Source organism: Prenolepis imparis, unplaced genomic scaffold (assembly GCF_030444845.1).
Source record: "Prenolepis imparis isolate NDT839.2.m4 unplaced genomic scaffold, iyPreImpa1.0 SCAF_1, whole genome shotgun sequence".
NCBI lineage: Eukaryota > Metazoa > Arthropoda > Insecta > Hymenoptera > Formicidae > Prenolepis > Prenolepis imparis.
The window spans coordinates 17,074,324-17,099,092 of NW_028141159.1; the positions used below are offsets into that span (position 1 = coordinate 17,074,324).

General features: G+C 27.7%; 3 protein-coding genes and 1 long non-coding RNA gene across 9 annotated transcripts in view; 3 read left to right on the forward strand and 1 right to left on the reverse strand.

Annotated features, from left to right (window-relative positions):
* LOC145933567 (uncharacterized) overlaps positions 1-6,931 on the forward strand; it is a 13,197-nt gene extending 6,266 nt beyond the window's left edge. The window contains exon 4 of the long non-coding RNA XR_014424895.1: positions 6,793-6,931. This is a non-coding gene — a long non-coding RNA (uncharacterized LOC145933567). The remainder of the gene's footprint in view (positions 1-6,792) is intronic.
* On the reverse strand, positions 498-13,092 carry Bbc (choline/ethanolaminephosphotransferase 1 bbc). Of its 6 annotated transcripts, XM_083033336.1 has the most exons (11): positions 12,667-12,918; positions 11,739-11,886; positions 11,519-11,641; positions 11,329-11,432; positions 10,286-10,420; positions 8,342-8,476; positions 6,802-6,933; positions 5,408-5,566; positions 5,203-5,328; positions 4,965-5,106; positions 498-1,651 (listed from the first exon to the last, which is right to left on the reverse strand). In XM_083033336.1, exons 1-11 carry the CDS (start codon positions 12,901-12,903, stop codon positions 1,575-1,577), a joined length of 1,518 nt encoding a protein of 505 aa, XP_082889462.1. In that variant the 5' UTR covers positions 12,904-12,918; the 3' UTR covers positions 498-1,574. The 6 variants fall into 6 exon arrangements, with proteins under 6 accessions (XP_082889462.1, XP_082889418.1, XP_082889426.1 ...); XM_083033292.1 differs by lacking the exon at positions 10,286-10,420 and having other exon boundaries at positions 12,667-13,092; XM_083033300.1 differs by lacking the exon at positions 8,342-8,476 and having other exon boundaries at positions 12,667-13,092.
* A 333-nt stretch (positions 13,093-13,425) lies between these two features.
* Positions 13,426-14,936, forward strand: Mrpl21 (mitochondrial ribosomal protein L21). Its single transcript, XM_083033379.1, has 4 exons — positions 13,426-13,739; positions 14,068-14,193; positions 14,391-14,711; positions 14,787-14,936. Exons 1-4 carry the CDS (start codon positions 13,640-13,642, stop codon positions 14,885-14,887), a joined length of 648 nt encoding a protein of 215 aa, XP_082889505.1. The 5' UTR covers positions 13,426-13,639; the 3' UTR covers positions 14,888-14,936.
* Positions 14,937-15,982: 1,046 nt separating this feature from the next.
* The window catches only part of Nagk (N-acetylglucosamine kinase), a 32,406-nt gene continuing 23,619 nt past the window's right edge, over positions 15,983-24,769 (forward strand). Inside the window, exons 1-2 of the mRNA XM_083033533.1 lie at positions 15,983-16,346; positions 17,261-17,307. The gene's annotated coding sequence lies outside the window, so the exon portion shown is untranslated. The remainder of the gene's footprint in view (positions 16,347-17,260; positions 17,308-24,769) is intronic.

Here is a 24,769-nt window from a genome sequence, read left to right on the forward strand (position 1 = left end):
AAAATATTTCTCTGTACGAGACTTAACAAATTTTTTGAGAAAAACAAATTACTGAAAACTAATTTAAAAAAATTAATATGTTCTTTCGTTTTCTGTCTTTGGATATTTTTAGGAAAATCCTTAAAAGAAAATTCGTTATTACGTTCGTATAAATTTTATTAAATATAGTGTATTAATAATAATTATTAATAATAAATTACGATTGCGTTAAGATAAAAATATCTCAGTATCTGTATTTACAGCGTGATAGCAAATTATCTTACGCTGTGCGAACAATACAGATTAGGTCGCAAATATTTCATTATTACGCCGATGAAAGATAATAATCTTCCTTAAACATTCATGAGAAATAAATAAAGGTCTAATAGGTTTCTCGTGCGTTAGATTTAATTTTTGTGGCTAAAAAGAAAATTTTCACTGCAAATAATCAAAATCGAAATAGATATATCGCTATATAGAGAAAAGAATATAGGACAAAAGAGAATTAAGAACTATAATTAACATATACATAATACTGTAGTGTTCATTCATTTTACCAGCTTATACAAATTTAACAATCTCCTGCAAGCTTTCGAATTTACTTTTCCTTACGTACATTATATTATATTATTGTATAAAATATATGTGATTCTCTAACAAATTCTATCTCTATATCGCTACATAAAAGATTAATCCTGCATTACGAGCGATTATATTAAAACAGCGAACCACTAAATCAAATATTGTTTTAATATTTAGTCAAAATACTATTTTCATCTAGTCTTATATGTGTCTTTTATATTTCATCAGATTTAATTTTCAAATTTCGATTAATTCATCTAAGAGACTAAATATCTCTCGATAATATTTTATCTGAAAGATTTAAAAAATCTTTTTTTTAACATACTATCAGCGCGATAATTATTATTCATTCATACATTTCCCTCAGAATACAAATATAGTATTCCTACAAATTTCCTCAAATTCGCTATCAAATACCGCATTTTGCGCGAAAAAGATTGCACCTATTTGAAAGCGCGAGAATGCGAAATACATCTCTTATACAACAGTTTAAGTAGTATCCTTTATTAAGTAATACCGATGTAACAAACGCAAAAAGTGATTTTAAATGCAACTCGTTACAATTGTTACAAACACGTCGGAGAATATGTATATCATTGTCTCTCATCGACGGTAATTCAATTGTATTGCTAACACTTTTGCGCACTTTTTGTACTGTTTTCGTTAAAAATTGTATTACTCTCTCTCTCTCTATCTCTGCATATATATAATTATTGAAATAATGTACAAAAAATATTGCGATATAAAAAAGATGCGAGATATTTCTGTCTTTTTTTTATACGCAAGTGTGCAAGATATGCGTCGTACATTCGTAAGACGAGACAGATAATAAATCTTTCCCATCATCAAGTGTATTCCTACGATGATCGTTTGTAACAAGTAACATTATCGGACGATAATCGCGCGCGAAATTAACACGCTTTATTATTCCGCTTATTACAATCAATCTAACGTTATTGCATTTTAAGTCGTGGAGCGTGTAGGACTGACAATGAATAACAATAATTAATATATCAGAGGTCGACGGTCGTATCGGATCCATAATGATGATCCTCGTCTAATAGCGGCTCTTCCTCCACCATCATGTGAACTGTGAACAAAACTTGTCATGCATTTACCAACGAATACAAACATATTACGACACATATATCCTATGCTCTCTATATCTAATATCTTTGACAGCATTTTTTGGCAGATATTTAAATTTGACGGACTTGAGAATATATTCCGATAACGACAGAATTGAAGCGTATAGAAATGAAACTCACATTCTTCGCTTTTCATGTTTCGCGATAAAACTGCAACATTGTTTTCGCACGTGCAAATAAGATTTAAATAATTCGCGTGAACATTTTTTTAACGTGATGACAAACGAATAATTAGCTCGATTCTTACGAAAAGTATAAAATAATAAAAATAAAAAAAGAAACATTTAAATGCAATGAAATCGGAGAACATAAATTTCTTTCTTTTCTTAAACGCTTCTACATTTCTCAATTCCAGATACGTTCATCTAATCAAATGTTCGATTTCTCTGCGAAACACACGGAAAATATTATATCAATATTATACATCATTTCTGGAATCTTTCATATATCATTCTCACAATAACTTGAAAATAAAATCCAAGCAGCAGGCAGAAAAACATGCAAAAAATAATTGACATATAACACGCTACATAAATAAAAAAGCCATGCAAAAATTCTTCGTGTTTATACGAGGCAGATAATTTATAATTTACTCATAATATTAAAAATATTAAAAGAAAAAAATTTCTTCTAATTAAAGAAATGCAAAAAGAAACTTTGTCATGCATAATTATCAACATAACTATCATTATAATCGTGTTTAAAGTAATTGCCACATGTACACATTGTTCATTTTACATTGACTAAAACTAAGACCGCACAAACATAAAATTTATATGTCAACTTTTAATTTGCAATTGTTTAATATTTTTTCATTCCTATTGTGAAAAAAGAATAATATATATTAAACATAAAAAATAAGTTGCACGCATTAATTCTATTTTGCAGATGTACGAATTAATTGAAGCTAATCGTTCAAGAAAAAAACATAAGAAAACTTAATAGCACATGCAAATGACAATGTACAGGAAGCTGGTAACATTTCACTATTCGTAAACGTGCACACATAATACGTAGCAATATTACACTGATGTATATAAGATTTATACCAGTAATGCATTTTCCTAATATAAAAGAAAATATTTATATTTTAATCGGTCGATCCCAATATATAGATTCTCACAATGATAATAACATTACCTTCTCATGTTACGTCTTAAGCGAGTTTTGCAGAAATAACAAAGACTTTAGATGAAGCAGAAGAGCAGAAGACATTGCACACATTAACTTTTCGTGTGATATTTATGAATAATAATAATTTTATATTTGTTTCTTTTATTTTTACCAATTTTCTTTTTTTTTTTAGCGTGGAATGCACCGCAATATTAAAATTTTTGTTATTGGTACATTTCCATCGAATAAATTTATTATTTTTTTTAATAACACTATTTTCTAGACATGGCGTGATACAACATTGAATTTGTCGCGTGAATGAGATTTGAATAAATTTGTTCTTTCTTTCTTTAAAAAAGTTTTTAACGTGTCTGGTTAAATTAGAATGAAAAATAATATATCACACAGTATAAATTCATTTATCCAAAATATATAATACAATGAAGAAACAAAACTCGAGAAATACAGTACAGTTTGATAAAATTACACATTTCATTCAATGTAACGTTTACAGTACTGCCTTCAAAGGAACATAATTATAGTTAGAGTAGTCATTTATCTGCTCCACTTCATCCATTCACAACAGATAAAGATTTTAATCTTAAAGAAAAGCTATCGCAATAGAGATTTTGTCAATAAAAGAACATTCTCTTTGTTATATTATGTCCTTCTAGAGTAATATTTTTTTAGAAAAACGAATAATATACAATAGAAAAATTATAAACATTTCACACTTTGAATGTCTATCATACACTAAATTTTTGCAGCTTATATATCTAATAAATTCAATATATATAGTGTTATAAAAATTTAATTACTTATTAGCACAAGAGGAAATATTATTCTAATAAAATTACACATGTAATATAATATAAATAATAATTAAGCATGTATCTGCCATTTGCTTGTAACATTTCGTGTAAAATGTATATATATACATATACGCGCGCTTCTCAGAATGTGACACTTATGTAAAGAACCTCTTAATAAAATATTTATCTTAATCGTATCTATTGTCGTAAAGAAGTAAACAAACGTATCTAGTGCAAAGCTATAACTGTCTTTAGCCTCTTTGTATTATTCTGACATATCTCACACAATTCAGTTTATTCTTTCTTCGCTTTAAATTGTTCTTTTTATCAAATACACAGACACACGCATAAAAGCAAAAATAGAAAATGTTCATGACGCATTCCACGTTATCAAGATATAGATTTTGAAAGAAAATTCATACAATTTGTTATACTTAATAAACATCATATTTTGAAAATAGAACCTTTTTTATATATTCTACAAATACAAGTAAATTTATATATTCAAACATATCAATTGCATTCTTTGATAAACTGAAGTAAAAAATCGAATATCTACCAAAATATTTTTAAAAACGTATTATATAAAAATGTTATCAAATGATGAAATAATTCCATAAATCTCATCTTATAAAACAAAAATCATTGATCTAGCATTTAGAAAACAATCTGACCTTAATTTTCGACTAGAGTTATTTATGAATGTCTTTATTTTGATTTTTAATCTTGCATTTGATGCATAATTGCTATTATGTTATAACGAGTATCCTACAGCAATAAAGAAAGTACATATATCGAAATCAAATAAATCATCGATATTTAAAAATTTTTGATTACTAATTAATAATGTAATTGATATAAAAAAAATAAAAAAAAACACCTCATAACATCCTCATCTAGGTGTAGTATCGTGCCTTTTCTGCACATGGGATATGGAAGTGATATAATTTATCACTTTCTTATTTTATATGAGTATGACGTGAAGATTATTCTTATTACACCATTCGAGCGACGTTTTCTTATTTTGACGTATCATACATTGTATTGAAAGTTCATGATAATTGCTCTACTCAGTTCAATCAAAACTTTAATCACAATTATTATTCGTACTAGTCTGTGAAACGCGATAGATCATAAATTAAACGTGATAATAAATGAACTGTACTATTCGAATATCTATATACATGGAACTCGTCAAATGTTTATATATGTTTGTTACAATCTCTTTATACAATACGCGCGTCAGACGAATCATACAGAGCATTCATTATCATCAGTTGACTCTAGTGATGTTTCTTATGCAATCTGTTACGTTGTGACCTATTAGTACCATTTTTCTCAGCGGTGTTAAAAATCTGCATAGTACTTGTATGATGATTGCATGGTATCCTGAATAGCTTGATCTTCATGTGATCGCATATTTCAAGACACACTTGAGCACTATACCGGAAGAGATCCAGAGTAACCCAGATCTAAACATATATTACATAGTACGTTATTTAAAAAATTTGACATCTTTTGTAGAATCGAAAATCGTCAACGCTAAAGATATGAAGTGCACGACTTACGAAACACAGCCAAAGAACGTAATACTCCTTGATAAAAAAATTGAAATATTGATTGAGGAACAGCATAGCTGGGCCAATCAGGGAACTGTCCAAATATTGCATCTCATTTTTGGTCATGTGAGCAACCTGATAAAAAAATAAGAGATATAAAACATGATATTCATATGAATATTATTTAATAAATAAAATACCGATATATACATACCACTAATCTATTGGTAACTTTGGCCGCAACCATTCCAAACGCAAGTATATACAAGGCTGGATGATTTTCATAGACGTGCTCAGCACTTTTTCTATATATTATAAAAGCTGGTACTATCACGAAACTAAATGGTATAATTGGTGATAAGACAGATGTTCCCTGAAATAAAATTGAACTTATGCAGAAAAATTCTAAAGCAGATTATATCTGTATACAAAATTATTTTATATCTGTAAAAAACAACGAAAGAGTATAATTGTTTTGATCAAATAATCTTGTTAATTAAAAACGTCTTTAAAGTTAATATCTGCCGATTATAATATGTTATATCTACATCTATATAATATATATAAATATATATTAAAATTATTCATTTTATACATTGCTTAAAATGTATATTTAATATATATTAAACAAGAAAAATACACATATATCCTATCATATTACTTTATATTCAAAAAGATTTCTTTAAAAATATAATGTGTAACATATTGGTGCTATACACAATTAATACAATTATATTGTTAACATAAAATACACTACTGTTGCATGTGCATTCAACAAGAAAAAATGTTGCAAATATGAAGAAAGAAAAATATGTTAGTCAACATTAAATCATATAATCTATATTTAATATATATGTAGAAATTAATATAATATTTACTCAAATTTTAGTTGCAATAGAAAAAGTATTTTAGATAAATACATTTAAAAAGTGCATTAAATAAAAATTGTTGAAGGGAAATATAGAGAGAGAAAAGAGTTTTAATTATCTTTACGATATAAAATATTAGCTTCATTTGCATACAATACATTCTAATATACATTAAAAATAAATTCGCAATATCAAAATATTGTAGTATTAATATTTTAATTATAGCAATAAGCGATACATAGCACTTTTTATTATCAGTTTTTTTATCTATATTTTTTCTACAGCTTTGTAACATGCATGCAAGAGAATTAGGCCTGGAATAAAACTTGAAAACACAATAAAATTAAATATATATATATATATATATATATATATATATATATATATATTCTGATATAACTGCAAAATATAATAGAGGAAGCAACAGGTAGGGATGTATTTGGAGATTTCTCTGTAAGGAAGAATATAGTATAACAGATATATCAACAAAAGTGTAAAAATAATATGATAAATAATTTTATATGACTGTTAGATTTAGACCCATCATGATACATATACATCTATAGGAATAAAATTCTACTATTTTTTCAAGTCATACAATTTGTCATAGACTAATTAAGGAATATTTATATTGTATATGTAAAATATATTATTAATTTACATGGGTCTAAATCATATACTAAACGAAAAAAAAAGTGCACTACACAATGTGATCCAACTACTTTTTCAGCTGACTTACTGCGACGGTGGAGCCATTTTTTCCGACACCACCGGCGAGAATGACGGATATGCTGCTCTGTGCAAGTAAAATAGCGATGCCCACAGCAGCCCACAACGGAAACACCTTCACCTCTGTGCCAGTGTATGGCAACTGTATAAGCGACACGAAAGATCTTTCGATTAGAATTGTCAAAGAGGCTACTCTCATACCAAGGACTTTCTAATACTCTGCATCCTTGACATGTTAATTTACTAATTGCCAAGTTACAACTCAGGAACTATATGTTGTTTGCTTTTGAAACAATTTCGTTTTTTAAAAATATTGTTAACCAATCACAATTTATAATGTTACCACAAAACACAACAGGAACATGAACAATATTACATGTATAATTAAAAGATTTCTATATATCCCATGTTAATTAAGATTCATAGTTAAACATGTCGATATACCTTCATCGATTCTATAGATAGTTTCTACTTTGTGCTCTCTTTTACGTGTGCAGTATAAAGTATTTTCCCTTTTATTTGTTAGTCATAAAATCTAGAATATTAGGTTTCTGCGGAGAATTTACATAGGGAAACTTAAGAAGAGCATTTTTCTTTCTATTACATCAAGGGATATGCTACAAAATGTAGTCTTTTATAATCCTCTTGGTCGAATATAAAAAGAAAATAATCTCTTTGTAGAGATTTATCTATAAAAAATAAAGGTGCGAGTGAAAAAATTCGCTGTTGTTTTACGAATATGTGATTTGGATAAGTGTAAGGAACAATATACGGTGACGCGAAACCTAAATTCTGCGCGCGTGATCCAAGAAGAGAATCGAAAAGATTAAAACTCTACCACTGTGCGGCATTCGATCATACAAACAAACATGTGTTTGCTATTTTCTTGTTTTACATATGATGTAATAGACACACACGCACCACTCGTTCCTTTGCAGGCATCGCTACTCTCCGTTAAAAAAGAAAAAAACTACATATAGCAAGTTTCAATAAAATATTCGCACATATGTAAATATCTCATTCTTGCTTAAACGTAGATAATTTCATCTACTCATTGAAATCAGTCATTTAAAAATTCTGTCTCGTACAATTAAATGTAGCGTTGTTTGTTACATAAAAATTAGTAACTTGACATTTAAAATAAATTATTTTTATGCAGATTACAATTATATATTCTTGCATCAATAGTACGTAATAGCAAATAACAAATAAATTTCTTGAACAAAAAAAATATTTAAAGAGTTTGTTATATGTTAAGCTTTTGATGTATTAGACAAAACGAAAAGCATTTATATAAATTGTGCGAAATATCGAAATGTAATCACTCTGATAGCTTAATATGCAGGTGGGCTATACATCGATATTGTTTTAGTAACAACAACCGTACACCCAACGTGTAAGTTTCCCAGTATAAGAGATTGATAAAGAGGACAGCAAGCAAGAAAAGAAGAAATGTAGAAAACAGACAACATTTCTACTATAATATAAAATGGCAAAAGATATAAGAACGTATTGCTCTATATTTTAAACGCCGTTTCTTGGGGACTTACTGCAATTGTGGAACCATTTTTTCCAATCCCACCAGATTCAAAGACTTTACAGAATTCAAGGAACACCTGAACGTAGCCTGCATAAAAGAGTACTGCTACGAAGTTATTGAGTGTGCCTACACCGAGCACAGGGATCTAAACAAAGCCACAAGATCTTCGTTCGTGATGAAAATTGTTTACAATTGTTCTCTCGTGTGTATATATGTACAAGTATATAATACCTATTTTATATAAATCTTTACAAATTATATCTCTCGATACCATTGCCGCAGTAATACTGCTAATACGGGTGGGCTTAGTTCTATCTGTGGTCGTATTTATTGCACATATCAGGATGTCTACTCAAATCTGGAAAAAAAATTCTCTGACCTTTCAAATATTTTTGTTCAGATAAAGAGAATATTTTGAAGAAATTTTTTTATACAATTTTTCTAAAATGAGTTTTTTATAGTATGCATTTTTAAATATTTTTTTACTCATATGGAAAAAAAGTTATTTAAGTTTGTAAGATAAACATTTTCACTGGCATAATATGTATTTTCATTTTTTTATCATTAAAAATTACAATAAAAAATATGTACTGTATGTTTAATATTTTGTTAAGACACTGAATATATAAACAGAGATAGATACATACATATTTATAATATATTTTCATCACATAATTTACAACTTGACTTATCGGCGGATTGTCGAATGCTTACAATATAAAAGCAAAATTAACAGAGATAATTTTCCAAAATATTTCCCGAGTCCTAATAAAATTCCATGAGAATTTCGTAATTTTTCCAGATATAAAAGAAATCCCTGAAAATTCCAGATTTGCTATGTTTTTCAGGGAGTAGACACTCTGATATATAAACAAAACATGCTTTTCTTTTTCGTTGTAAGAAAGAAAAGAGATTGTGAGGCACAAGGGAGCAGCTGTGTATGATAAATCGCGAATGTTGAAGATTTTCTTACTTCTTTTATATATTTAATGCATCACAGTATCTGTTAGAAAGAAAAATTAATTCTTCTTTGCGTTATATCTAATGCACAAGTCTCACAAACTCAGTATATTATCTCTTTTTCTATATATAAATATACTTGCATATATATGTAAACTATATATATATATATATATATATATATATATATATATATATATAGTTTATAAATAATATAATATGTAGAAATATACTATGATATTTCTTTAGAAAGTATAATGTGAAAAAATATCATGTATATTTTTGTTATAAATCATTATTGAGAATAAAACAATTTTTGCACAATATTCGTTTGCAATATTTTATTTACACAAATATTTATTGTGCAAATACATATACAAACAAATGTTGCAATCAGTCTTATTACTCGTAATTTGTTCCATAAATCTTTTAAGCAACATCACATTATATTTACACATTTTGTAATTTTGCTAAAATTTCTAAAATATATTTCTTGTAATTTTTGAAATTATTCCAATTGTGAAATTGTTTCAAAAGAGCATTGTGGGATGCATTTATAAAGAAATTGATTGACTACGCGATTTTTCATCATAAACATAACATCAAAATAACCACAGAGAACTACGTCTACTTTTCACATTGAAAAATAATAGAGATTTGCATTCCGAAAATAGCTTTACAATTCCATGTTTTTGTACAATGCACTGAAATAACTAACGACTTGCTGAAAATTTTAGAAATGTGAATTTACATATGAAACAAATATAATTATCGGTCATATAATGGCACATACAATCCGTTATGAAAATTGCAGGAGATGTAGGAGTTATCAAAAATAAGGGGGAATGATAATTTAGTAAGGGATACAGTAAAATACGTGTTAAAAATCAGTAAATATTTTGCAGTAAAGAAGTAATTTTAGCGCCGCTCCTCATGCCATGCTGCTCCCATTTCTGCATGTTCAACAAAAGAACAATCTAATTAACGAACTTACAGCCACAGTGGAACCATTCTTGCCCACTCCTCCGGTGAAAATCACCGAAAATATGGAATACAAATTTGCCAGTGCACACATCACTGTCATAACTCCTAATAAATACTTAAACATAAAACCATCTAAGAATGGTATCTGCAAAAAGTACCCTTATTAAACTCGTGTGAAAAAATGACAATAACAATTTCATTATAACTTTATATGTGTATCATGGAAGCCAGGTTTAAAGATAAAATCTTTCAATTGAGAAAAAAAAATTTTCTTTTTAAAGCGCAAAGTATAACTCGTCAATATTGTAATGTACTTGTTGAACATACTAGTGTATGAAAAACAGATACTGCGAGATGTAAATTGTAAAAAATCAAAGCACATAAACGATGTTATTATAAACAATGCAATTTTTTCATTGTAGATTTTTAATACATTTAAATAGAAAGAAGATAAATAAAAAAATTGAACAGAAAAAATAATTTTCCATATTATTCATGTGAAATCAGCAAATATAATAAAAATAATTTTGAGAATTATATTATGTTATTCTGGTCATGCGTAGTAAAGAAAGTTTACTACTTTTTTTTATACATATTTCATAATAACATAAATATGTGAACATCAATAGAAGCTATTTAGAATTTACTTACCAAGTAAAATGTGAAACGCATGGTAACATAAATTACGAATTTATACATATTTTGTACCATGAGTAACACATTTTAAATAAAAATATACAGGACTATTCAATTGTGTTTTTGATAAAAAAAATACCACTATACAAATCATTTTCGTAAAAATTGAATCGTCCTATATAATGCAAGCAGCTATAATAGCATGATTGTGAAAAGTTAAATAAATACCTTGTGTTAGCAATAATTTACGAGTATGTAAGAAATAATGAATTTATGATTATGATTTGAAAGAAAATATGGAATAGATTGGCAAACTATTATCATGTAGAATGTTAAAAAGTTACATGAAACGTGATTGACAGACTACTACACAAGATATTTCTGCCACAAAAAAAGCATAATTAAAAATGATACAACCTCCAGCATCCAGATCTGTGGACCAAAGATAGCAGATATCAGGTGAATAGCTATGATAGTAAATTGCGCTTCCGTTACATCCACCTTACCGAATCTCAAGGAACCTATTTAAAAATAAAGCAATAAAAGTTTTACATAACTGAATTTATTGTGCAGAAGCTTTAACGACTACACCACTTTATTTAAGTACCTGAAACATAGGTTTGCCAATGGGCACAATAGAACAGCGTCATTGCACAGAAACACTGGAAAAACATCCACGTTGGGTAGTATCCTAATTGTACTGCTATACATGCTGACAAAGCAACAAACACTGAAAGAAAAAAAAAAAAAAAAAAAACAATAAATATTATATATTTAAATGTTTTGGATAAAGTAAAAATATAAAACAATATAAAAATGTTATTTACCTGTTGATATCGAATCACATCCATGATCAAACAATTCACCCAATGGCGTAGATGTGCCAGTTCTTCTGGCTTGTTTACCATCAATAGCATCTAAACTTTGATATATAAATAGACCAAGTGCGCATAAAAAACATGCCCATCTAGGTGCCTGAAAAAAATTATGTAATGTCAATCAATTGCTATCACAAAATTTTTTGGTATATATCATGTGACTTATTAAATATATTTTATATTTCTTCATGTGATTTCAAGATTAAAGTATGTTTGAAAACATTCATACATATATAAAAAGAAAAAGAGAAATAATATTCTCAATTTTATAGTATATAATATAGATATATAGTCAGATGGTTACATAAGAACAAACCACAAACATATGTATATGTATGTTGCAATAACAATTGATGAATCATCATATATTCATATGTTTTACATTTTGCATTGTTTTTAAAAGACAATGATATTGCAAATGTTTCATGCAAAACTCATAAAAAAATCAATTCAACAAACGTTATAAAACATTTTTATATCTCCTTTTTACGTATCTCAATCTCTAATTGGAAAAATTAAGATTCTCTTTATAGCATGAAACACAATAGCCTTACTGAATAAACTAGTTTTTAAATATGCACAGAGATAATATAAAATTTAACATATGCAGAGCATTCGCGTTATTCAAGATACATTGAAACATCAGTTTGGAAAATAAAAAAGAAATAAAAAAAGATATTCTCACACATATACAAACTTTGACATTCGACAAAAATGAAAACTCAGCTGTACACTTAGCTAGCAAAGAAATGATAGAAATACTCAAAGAACGTCACAGTAGTACGCGAAGTGCTTTTATGTTTTTATCTTTCAAGCACGTATCCTTGCAGCTTATCGCTAAACTTTCGATTAAGCAAGGTTAGGCTTTCACGTCTACCTCGGCCCTCGCGTCCGGACTGTAGTAGACGAGGATCAGGGTGGTGGCGATGTTGACGATGAGCCCGAGCACGGTGATGAGGTTAGGCGCGAGCCAGAGCGGCACTTTGCTGACCAGCCAGTTCCACCAGGGTTGCAAGAGGCCGTCGAGGAGGCTCTTGCTCGTGCAACTGTACTTGTGCTCGGTCAACCGTTTCAGCTGGCCCGGCGACAGCAGCTTCTCCTTGTAGAACTGCATACCTTAATTAGGGGAGGGCGCGCGCCGTTTCAGCACCGCCGAAACCGAGAGAAAGGATCGCGAGGATCGGTCCTGCGAGGAAACGCGACGATACGCTATCACCGAATCGCGAACACAACCGCGCCGATACGGTCAAACATGACAAGCGATCGTCGCCGCGTACACGTACGACATCTCTGCGCTCTGCGACTCTGCGCGCCCCGGCCTCCCCTCCCCACCCCTCCCCTCCGCGTCATGGACTTGGCCGGAAACTGGCCACCGCGCGAGCGTTCCGCCGTCCGATGCGCATGCGCGAGAATTAATTTAGAAACGCGATATACCACAGACTTTTATAGAATATATAATATAAATTAATATAAATTATTTATATAAATTATTTATTAATTAAAATAAATCATTTATTAATCATTTATTCATTAATTAATCATTTATTAACATAAATTATTATTATACTTATATATATAGAATAAGTCTGCGTGTATGTGGAAGAAGAAGGAAAAAGGGGAATATTCCCGCCAATTGGTTTCAACATCCGCATCGTCCCTTTAATAAAGTGTGTTTACTCTAACCTGACTTATAATAATTTTTTTTTATTTAATGATCGCCTTTTCGGGGATAACGAACCGTTCTCTGTGTATGAGAGATCAATTATTGATACATATTTTGTATACTTTTAAACACGTGAAAAGAGGAATTACTTGCGCGTTTATTTTCGAGCAATCTCACTGCGTGCGCGATGGCAACTCTACTTAGTTTTTCAAGGCTTTTTCATTACGCGGCGAGTAATTGTTTGAGAAGAGTGACACCGATTGCAATTTGTAAGCAATATTATCCGGGTATGTAATTTCAATGCAATTATATCCGACGATTCTGCATAAACGGCACAGCCGGATTTAGATGTAAACATAACCTCTCGCCTCTCATTCGCTCTGATATATTTTCAAAAAAGTTAAATTTTTAATTTCGATAATAATATCGATGTATATCTCTTTACTTAAATATAATTTATAGTATAGATTTTGTAACAATTTCTGTATAAAAGAAAAAGTACATAAAATTTCTCAGCAGAATTTTTTACACACAGCGTAAAGTTACGTTAACAAGAAGAAAAATGTTTGCTAGCTTATATCAAGAAATAACAACTCTTCAAATCTTTGGTTTCAGTATTAAAATTATGGGAGATACCAGTAGCAGAATATCGGACTGTTAAGACACCATGGATGAAAAAAATGCCAGATTACCAAACAGAGGTGCAAGAGTGGGATGAAGAGAAAGATAAAATATGCGCTGGTTTGTTACCTAATTTTATATATATATATATATATATATCTACATTTATGTAACTGTTATATTTTCTCTATATTTTTACGATAAATCTTAATTGGATTTATATTTTTATATAATATCTACATTTATGTAACTGTTATATTTTCTCTATATTTTTACGATAAATCTTAATTGGATTTATATTTTTTCTTTACCAACAGATGTGACAAATGAAATTAATAATCAGATAGCAATGGACAGGACCGGTCGTATGTTTGCGATTGTGCAAGTATGTGGAAAACAGTTTAAAGTGACGGAAAACGACATCATCATTATTGAGGGATTCTGGCCACCGAATATAGGCGATCGTTTGAAGTTGGAGAAAGTGTTGCTCGTTGGCAGTACCGATTTCACTCTTATCGGAAGACCGCTCTTAAACAGAGAATTGATCTCAGTCGACGCGACAGTTATTGAGAAAACTTTATCTCACACGAAAACTCGCTTTAGGTTTCGACCGAGGAAACAATATCGCCGTATAAACTGTAAGATACTAAATGATATTCTTTTTTCGCTATTTATCTTGTTTGTCTTAATACACTTAATTTCTTTTCTTTCAGTCTACAGAATACAGCATACAATGCTGCGAATTAACTGTATAAATATAAATGGGAATATCGATGAAAAGAAAGAAGTTGAAGGATTAGACAGAGTGTTTTAACAATATAATATGTATATATATAAATAAAACAAAATATACAAAAAAGTTTATATATATATATTTTTTATATATTAAGAAAAAGAAAGGGAAAAATTATTTAATTTAAATTACATCACATCACAAAAGTTTTACTACCAAAGTATTATTTTAAAGAGATGTGTTTCACATGAATTATAAAGTATTCTATACAACTTGTTAGCTATATGAAAAGTATAGAAATCAAATTTTTCTTATGCATGTTTGTGCTGAAGTTACTTTTTATTTACTATAATTAAAGTGGCAATTAATATTAATATTATAAATAAATCATTTATATAAACACAAGATTCCTTTATTACATGCAAATTCATCGTTCGCGTAAAAACATTTGTTATATCCGTGATTCCGAATAAACTATTCCTTCTTTTACATCAACTAACTGTTTGAAAACATCTTACACATGCTATTTAATGAATCGTATCAAATTGAGAGATAATATGTGATATTGGTGACGCAACTACATTGATTATTTGTTCATGATGTAAAAAATTTCTTTGTGCATAACACATTTTTTTACGGACATTATACTTGCAATCAATATGTACTATAAGTATATCTTACGCACACAAACAGATATATATATATATATATATATATATATATAGATATATAACAGTTACATATATATATATTCACAATCATATCGATAATTTTTTTACTCTTTTAAATAATATATTAGCATATAAAATAAATTGAAGATTATTTCAATATAATATAAAAGTATATATAAAGTTCTAGATTAATTTAAAAAAGTATTTTAATGTTTCACAAACAGAATTGAGTTTAACATTTTTATTTTACAAATACAATAAATATGGGTGCGTTCACGGACTCAACAGTTGAGCAATTTTCCGATGTCATTCCATGCTGATTGGCTGGATCTTAAAGTAGGAACCAATCACGTTCGATTGCTACTTAGCAGTTGAGTCCACTGAACGCGGCCAATGATGGATTAATCGCGAAAGACTGATAATTTCAATTAGACACAGGTGGCATCACTGCAGCAACATCCCGCGTAAATTGTGTTGGTCGCGTCGCTTCACGCGGATCGTAGCTTCGTATAATTATAATTGTTGCGTGCTGTTCTCTCAAATATGCGTCGCGTTAACAAAAGCGCATGAAATATGCGTACGATTAAAAGCGGGAGTGCTGTATGAAAAGTCACGTACGAATATCGGGAGTTGCGCATAAAGTATCGCGCGATTAAGATCGGAAGTACCGTGTAAAGAGTCGCGTACGATTAACGTCGGGAGTGTCGTTCAAAGTGCGATTATTTTATATATTTTGTTGATAAACGCGCGCGTGTCTTATCGTAATTAATTGTATTTTCGCGAGCGTGTATTTATTTATATTGTGTAATATAAAGTATGATGGCCCGGGGAGGCATCGGGCAATGGAGTGACAACCTCTTGTCGTAAAAGTATAAATTTTATAACCTATATTTCGTTTACTATTTTATTACTTTTGTAAAATTATAATAATTACTCGTTTATCTTCGCGATAACAAACATAAATATATAATGTAATGGATTTGAGATATTTTACACTTTTCAAAACTTTCAATAACTTTAATAATATTTTTAATAAATAAATTGTAATAAAATTTTCATATAATAATTAATACACACAACTAATATAAAAATTATATTTTATCATATTTTATATATTTAGATCTAATTTATTCGACGAAATATAATTTATATAAAATTTACATAATTTATTCAATTAATCGCGAAAGACTAATCTAATTTATAATTATTTTTACGCAATTTAAAATTATTGTTATGCAATAAATTATATAAATAAATATATAATTATATGAATTTATTATTTAAATTTTTATTAAAATAAAATTGAAAATAAGTAAGTTATTAATATTAAGAATAAATTTGGAATAAAAATATAAAAAAATATATATAATTTTTGAAAAAAAAATAATATGGATATTTAAGGTAATTTACACAAGAATAAAAAAATATTACATTAAACTTTATTATAATTAGATTATTAATAATTAAAAAATTGTATTTTATATGTATATATGTGTATATATATATATATATATATATATATATATGTATGTATGTATGTATATAACTTTAATATTGTTTATACAATTTATAATTATTTAACTTTTCAAAAATTAAATTTTATATTTTATATTTTAGATCTAAAATAATAATTAAAAAGTTTTAATAATTTTTATGACATAATTTTATTAAATATATTTTACGATACGAATAAAAGTTTAATTATGCATTATTGACTCTTTCTAATATTAATTATTTTGGTAACTATTTTGTATACATATAACTTGTGTTTTTTATGTTATAGATCAACGCATTGTACTATATAGAGCTCCGTTGTTGCGCATCGTATTGGTGAGTGTATTGGATATATATAATATACATTTATAACATTATCTGTATAAGTATTAATCATCAAAAATTAACTAAAGCGCAATTCAGAAAAAATAGTTAAGAAATTATATGTTAACTTTATATTTAAAAAATTTAAGAAATTATATCCTAACTTTTTCATTAAATCAATGAATCACATAATCTTCTCTAAAAAATTACAAAATATATGCCAAGCAAATCAAAGTATTAAAGTCTTGTTTTTTTTTGGTTCATGTACATTTACATATTATGTACTTGATTAAAATTTTCTGGCGATTATTAATGTGTAATATATTAAAATATACAAATATAGAGACTGCGCACAATAAGGAATAAGAAACGAAAAGGAAAGAAAAGGAATAGAGAACAAAAAACAGGAACAGAAAATAGGGGACAGTTTAAATGTAATTTAGTAATGCAGAATAAACAAATTTCATCACTTCACCTTAGTACTATTTCTCTGTTTTATTTTGCATTACTAAATTATATTTCATATATATTGAACTGTTCCCTATTCCCTGTTCCTGTTTTCTATTCTTTATTTCCTGTTCCTTATTTTTTATTATGCGCAGCTCCTAATGCACAGTTGCTATTGTCGATTAAAAAATTTAAATGATATTAAATTGTACATTGAGCAGCTTGCTTATTTTTACGTGAATATACGTAATGAATAATCTATCTCTGAGAAAGTATCTTAGTGGTTGTATTAAAAACAACTATGTATTTTACATACGTATCTACATTTGCTAATGAAGAAAATAATTTTTTAATATATTTATTATGTTTGTAAAAAAATTATTATTTTGATTAGAGGAAATATGATATACTCTCTTGGCTTTTGTTATTTCGTTGATTATAAATATACAAACTTACCACATATTGCGTTCAGTGTATGTTTGCTGACAAATAATAATAAACCTTGTACTGTTCCGTCAACTATTCCTTCAACTTTTAAATCTTTTAGAGACTGTCATACGATTACCTTCCTCAATTAAAATTTCAACAAATTGCTGCAATATATTAAAATGGAATGCAGATGTTAATATCTTTCGCCGGAAATGCCATTTGGCACCTAAAACAAAAACAAAATTATGTAATTATGCGATAAATTGTGCAATTCTGTGACGAGAATAACATTATATTAGAGCTTAAAACATAGAGAACATCTTAGAACATTTTTTATAAATATCGGAATAAAAATGTATAATCCTTTGTTTTTATATTGCATACAATAAATAGAAGCAAAATTATTTACTTTATCAAAATAAAAATTGATTCTAATTCTGACAGGATTAATTAATTAAATTAATTTTTTTTTAATAAATTAATTTTTTTATTTATGTTTACTAAGTATTTGTTACTCGATTTAATAAGTATATTATCCTGTAAATTTTCTCTTTCTTTAACATCTTTTTTATATCCGCACAAGCATGTATGCACGCAGAAAAGATCATTTTATATGTGGTCATTTGAAAGTTATTTGAAAATTATAAGTCATTTTGACGCTAATTATAATGCACTATCAAGTCAGAAATAGGTATATAATACTGCATTTAAAAGAAAATACTGATGATTTTAAAATTATTTTAAAGATGACCTCAAGGAAGAAGTTTTATATCATATTTGTTCTTTTAAACGTAGAGTGTAACTCGTTTTGTTTCTAATTATTTTTTTCTATTTTCAAATATTAAGTATTCTATTTTAGTTAGGTGTTCTATTTTCTATTGTTACATTATGTTATCTCCGCTGGGGTGAAAAGACCTTTTCTTAACCAAGGTCGGAAATTATCATATATAAAACTCTTTTCAATGTATTTTTTATTACTGAGTATGATCTGAAATCACAGAAAATTTTAGATTTAAAACATCTACATTTAGTATTTTTAATATATTTTATTGAATTTTATATATGCAGATAATCGATTAATCGTTTATCAAACTATTTTTTATAATGTTTTTTATTAAAAAGCTATTTTTATGAATAAGAAATTTTTTTACAAAAATTAACAAGCATATTCTTAATCTCTTATGTTAAAAAGCTTATGTTAAAAAAAATAGCTACTAGAATATGTTTTTTTATTACCTCCAAATTATCTGGATGATGAATAAATACAACAGGTTTAAAAAACAACCAAAGTTTATAAGTAGAATAATATTTATTAGATCAAATAAACAAAGACTTCCAGATATTCTCTGAAAAATGTAAAAAATGAAAGCATTATAAATATGCATTATATAAGAAAAGAAAAGAATTATATTTTTTGTCCAAAAAAAGAGTTTTTAAATTGCTGTAATTTGTCGGAAGTAATTGTATTAAGACTAATAAAACAGCATTATATAAAGCTCGAAGCTTTAGAATTTTATCATTAAATATAATTACTTTTACTTTATGTATGCAAAGTTATATAATAAAAAAGTAATATTCGACCAAATTTTTGTTGAAAAGTTCTTGATAAAATAATTATAAATTATAATTCCATTAATTGAATTTTAACAAAAAGATTTTTCTCCTTAAATTGTTTTTTTTAATGGAAGAAGTCAAAACATTAAGTATTTTTCTCTATATCTCGAAAAAGTTATTAAGATTTATTATAAGAATTCATTATAAAAAAAATTATAAGGATCTTTTTTTTAATTTTTAAGTCAGAAACTCAACAAATATTATCGGTATTAGCATCACTAAAGCCACACTATCGAGATTGATCTAATTTATTAATTCTATATGTATAGACATGCGTAACGCGCGTGTGGAGAAAAAAATAATTTCTTAATGATTTCTTTATTAATAAAAATATATTAAATAATTTTACTTACCGAATGTATCTTGGAGTAACAATACATTGCCCAAAATCGGGATGACCGTAGGCCCAGGTATAGAATTGATTAATCGCCCGTTTTTTCCATAATGCACGTAATAATTATAAGCCAATATAATAAAACCAAGTAATAACAATATAGTAATCATTGCTTATTGACGAGGTATAATCAATTTAATTAAATTATATTTTCTCCAACTTTCTTCCTTTTTTAGTTCAAAAGTGTAATTATTTCACAATACTTCTTTTTTGATAAGATTGATCGCCTTGATATTCTAAATGCATTCGGTAAATAAAATGTTAATTAAAATGTATTAATTATTTTATTGTTAATATAAAATATATAATGTTGATTATAATTAAACATTTCACTAGCATTTGTATAATAAATACATTAGAATTTATATTTATAGAAAAATATTATTTATTTAATTATAAAAAATTTTAATATATGAATATGTAGACGTGTTAGATGTTTTACAAATTGCTTTGGTTGATTTCGATCGGTATTGCGATGACGTCGAATTTTCCGAGGTTCAGAAAATTGAAAAAGTAATTAGAGAATGAGAATAGACTTATTCTTAGAACTTGCTTTATTATGGTTTTAAGAAGACAGACAAAACGAGATTAGACAGAGTACAAAGAATTTTGAAATCTCGATCGATCGATGAGGCTTGGGGAGCCTCGTTTGTGTATATGTTATAAGTATATTGCATGTGTATGTTTGAGTTAGTAACCTTGACATCAAAACTAATAAGTAGAAGATCTAGCACGATCGACTGTTGCGTAAAAATCTATTTAAAGAGCAAGAATATATTATGTAATCTGATAATGAGAATAATGAAAGTTTTCTATAAATTACATGGAAAATACTGCGCGAAACTTATTGATTAATTTATTTATAATTTTGTCCAAACAACGCAGAAGGCAGGAGGCATTTTGCACGGATTTGCCATTTTCAAAATAATATCCATTCTATATCAAGATTAAAGAACATAGATATGTGAGATAAGATGCTTTCTTTATTCATTTAATATAGAATACTCTGGGAAAAGTCAATGTAAAAGAATCAAAAAAGCGAAAATGTGAAATGATTATTTTTTTTCGTTCCTTCTCTTCAATCAGACAAGGAATCTTTCTATTATTTTCATTTACTATAATGTTATTTTTAAGCTTTCAATGGAAGCGCTCGGTCCTCTTTATAGAAATTTATAGTATCTTCCCCTCTTTTCACGCATTGCTACAAAATATTACACGAGAGAAGTAATGACAATTCTCTCTTTGATTAAATAATCTTTTTTTTAAATATTAATTAAATCACAAATATAAATAGAATTATAATATCAATAATATTTCTATAATATACATGCGCGCGTATAATTTTGATCATATCTATTCTTTAAACATATTTGCTAGCTTGATGAAACTATTCTATTTTGTGAGATTATATACTTGCAAGAGCTGTATAATCAATATCAGAATGTAAATTTTAAAATACAGCATTTTTTCAGCACAATTACATTTCCTTAATAATAAATTGTTATGCCTCGCGGATGGGGCGCGGGAAATGAGTTATTTGAGATCGATGCGAAGTTAGAACTTCTCTGAAACAGCACTCGTTGTTTGGTTTCAATTTTGGAGTATTTTTATTAAAAAATTTGTTTATAACATACAATCTTACTCCTTAATTTACAACGATTTTAAGTATTCTGTTTGCGACTGCGATACTTATTTGTCATGGATTATTTAGACTTTAGACTATACACGATCGCGTATTATTACCGCTTAAAATTGACACACACTGTTCTTCTAATTATTGACTTCTGAATGCACCGAGCGCTTCTGCTGCTTGGCTTTTATTACTCAATTTTGGATCGAGTTTGATTGGAAGGGAACGCTCTCGCGAATAATGTGTAATGTGTAAAACCGATGGAGATTCGAAGGCCAACTTCTTTGCTTACACTTTCACAATTTTTTTGTGCGATGAATATCCTATTGAGTATATTAATTATGTTAACATTTGGTTATGGTTTTTTTTAGCCATAACAATTGGCTTAATAAAATATTTTTATTTTTAATCTCAATCTTAAAACTATAATTTTAAAATATAGTTATTACATATTTTTTATACCTATTGTAAAGCAAAGGATCATGCACTAATTATATGAAAAAAGTGGTCGCCGTTAAAATCAACCGAAAGTATGGAAAAGTGTTTTTTTGTGATGCCGATCAGAAATTCAAATAGGCATGATCTTCAAAATATGCTAGTTTTTAAGCTACGACTCCTAAAATATAATATTTTGCTCATTTTTAGACAAAAAATAGAAGCTTGTAGCTTAAAAACTAAGATATTTTAAAGGTCGTGCTCATTTGAACTTTTGATCGGTATCACACAAAGTACACTTTTTCATATTTTTGGTCGATTTTAATGACGGCCACTTTTTTCACATAATTAATGCGTAGTCCATAAAAAAGTGTCTAAAAATAACCAAAAATAATGAATTTATGGACTCGTAAGTTAAAAACTAGCATATTTTGAAGGTCGTGCCTATTTGAATTTCTGATCGGCATTACACGAAGTACACTTTTCCATAGTTTTGATCGATTTTAACAGCGGCCACTTTTTTCATATAATTAGTGCGTGGTCCTTTGAATTCGATAAGATGTTGTTTTTATTATCTAAACTTTTTATGTGTTACATCGTTACCATAAAAAGAACATCTTCGGCGTTTTATTTAACTGTTTAATTGATTGATTCACCGATTGGTTATCGATTAATTTGGGTTTTAATTGACTGGGCACTGATTGTTCGCATTAGCACATGCCATTTACTAAATTCAATTGACTCGCCTTTTCGATGAATCTTTTATATATTTCACAGTTTTTTATATACTATTTACAATTTATAATTATTGATATACTAGAAATGACTCATATTGTGATCAGATCATATGTAGGCAAAGTTCAACTTTAAGCAAAAAAATTCAAAGTCAAATCTTTTTTTATTTGCATCTTTGCACAATGATTTAATTTTCGGTGGATGACAAAGTGAAAATCTGCAAATTTGATTAATAGAAAGTTCACTTTCCTAAATTGCACGGAATGTAAAGTTAATGAGATAAAAAGCGCGTAAAAGTTTAAACTTTTTTCTTTAAAATATACGCTTTTGCGGAAGTCAATATACGATCATTTTTCGCTGAGTTGTGTCAATCCACAAAAATATGTTTTTTAACCAAAAATGGTTATTTATATAAAATATGTATACCGCCGTTTATCAATTGGAATCGCTGCAATTTTGTTCAAGATAGCTCGAAGAGTTCGAGAAGTTTTTGAAAGAGTATGGAATAAATCAGGCAGAAATAAGAGCAATCACTCATAAGATACGTTTAAGGCAATTGCGAATTTTTAAATACTAATTTTTTTTTTAATTCTATTAGATTTAATTAACATAAGAGCCAGGTGCGGTTAGCGAAGAGCAGATTTTTTTTCTAATAAGTATTTCTCTATTGATTATTTATATAAATGTTAAATTCCGACTTTTATGGCGACCCCGAATGTGCTCGGACAACGAATAAATAAGTTTTTCCATTTAAATTTAAATATGATTGGAACAAATAAATGTTTGGACGTTATACAATGCTACAAAGCAACAGCGATCAAATATTTCTGTCCTCAACAGGGAAAACTAGAAAGAGAATTATCGCAGTCAACCTTGGAGATCACTGAAAGTTAAATGAATTATTTTGATGATTTACATACTGACAATGATCCAATCTTTGGATCGAAAGAGAGATATATATATAATACATATACCTACATCTCTCTTTCGATCCGAAGATTGGACCAATGTCAGTATGTAAATCATCAAGAAAATTCATATTACATTATCGTCACAGATTTCACCTATTTTAGCCAATGCAACTACATGAGTTTTTTAGTGTAAAGGAAAACTTGTATTTTATTGTTTTAAACTAGTGTAAAATACATGCATGGATAGATTCAATTTTAATATAGGCGTAAGAATTAATTCTATAAAAAAATTAAGTTAAACGTATATTAAAAGTTAATTTAGGTTATAAATATATTTAAAAAAATTCATTATTTATATAATTCATTAAATTTTTTGAAATTAAAAGGCAAAAATTTTTGCATGGTCTTAAAAAATTGACATTTAAAGTATAATATTCAATGAATGTATTTATTTATAAAGGAAATTTTTTTTAAATCCAAAAACAATAATTTACATTGTAGATATTCTACTTTTTAGATATTATAATAAATTATAATGAAATCTATTGAATAATCTTTTTCGTGTAAAAAACCACGAAATTTACTGAATAAATAATTAGCCCCTCGAAACGTTCGTACACATATTTCGCAGTTTTTCATAATTTTAAGCCATTTGCGAAATATAAGGGTGACAACAGACTTTATAGAATTAATGTATTTAGAATTAATCAATAAAATAATCACATTATCACATAAAAGTTTTATATAAAAAATTTAATAAATGTACACAGAAAGAATTTTCTTTTAGAATTTACCCTGAAAATCATTGTAATCGTGGGACAATATGGTATGGAAAGAATTTTATGAGAATTTTTCTGATTAATATTTATTACAATAAAA

Bases quoted from the DNA above. Each gene is read 5' to 3' on its own strand.
- Bbc (XM_083033336.1), bottom strand. From the start codon at position 12,903: ATGCAGTTCTACAAGGAGAAGCTGCTGTCGCCGGGCCAGCTGAAACGG. The intron at 5,567-6,801 runs GTAAGTCAGCTG...ATTTTATTTCAG, and splicing joins AAAATGGCTCCACCGTCGCA to GGAACATCTGTCTTATCACC. The intron at 5,329-5,407 runs GTATGTATATAT...TTTTTTTATCAG, and splicing joins AAGTTACCAATAGATTAGTG to GTTGCTCACATGACCAAAAA.
- Mrpl21 (XM_083033379.1), top strand. From the start codon at position 13,640: ATGGCAACTCTACTTAGTTTTTCAAGGCTTTTTCATTACGCGGCGAGT. The intron at 13,740-14,067 runs GTATGTAATTTC...CTTTGGTTTCAG, and splicing joins TTGTAAGCAATATTATCCGG to TATTAAAATTATGGGAGATA. The intron at 14,712-14,786 runs GTAAGATACTAA...CTTTTCTTTCAG, and splicing joins ACAATATCGCCGTATAAACT to TCTACAGAATACAGCATACA.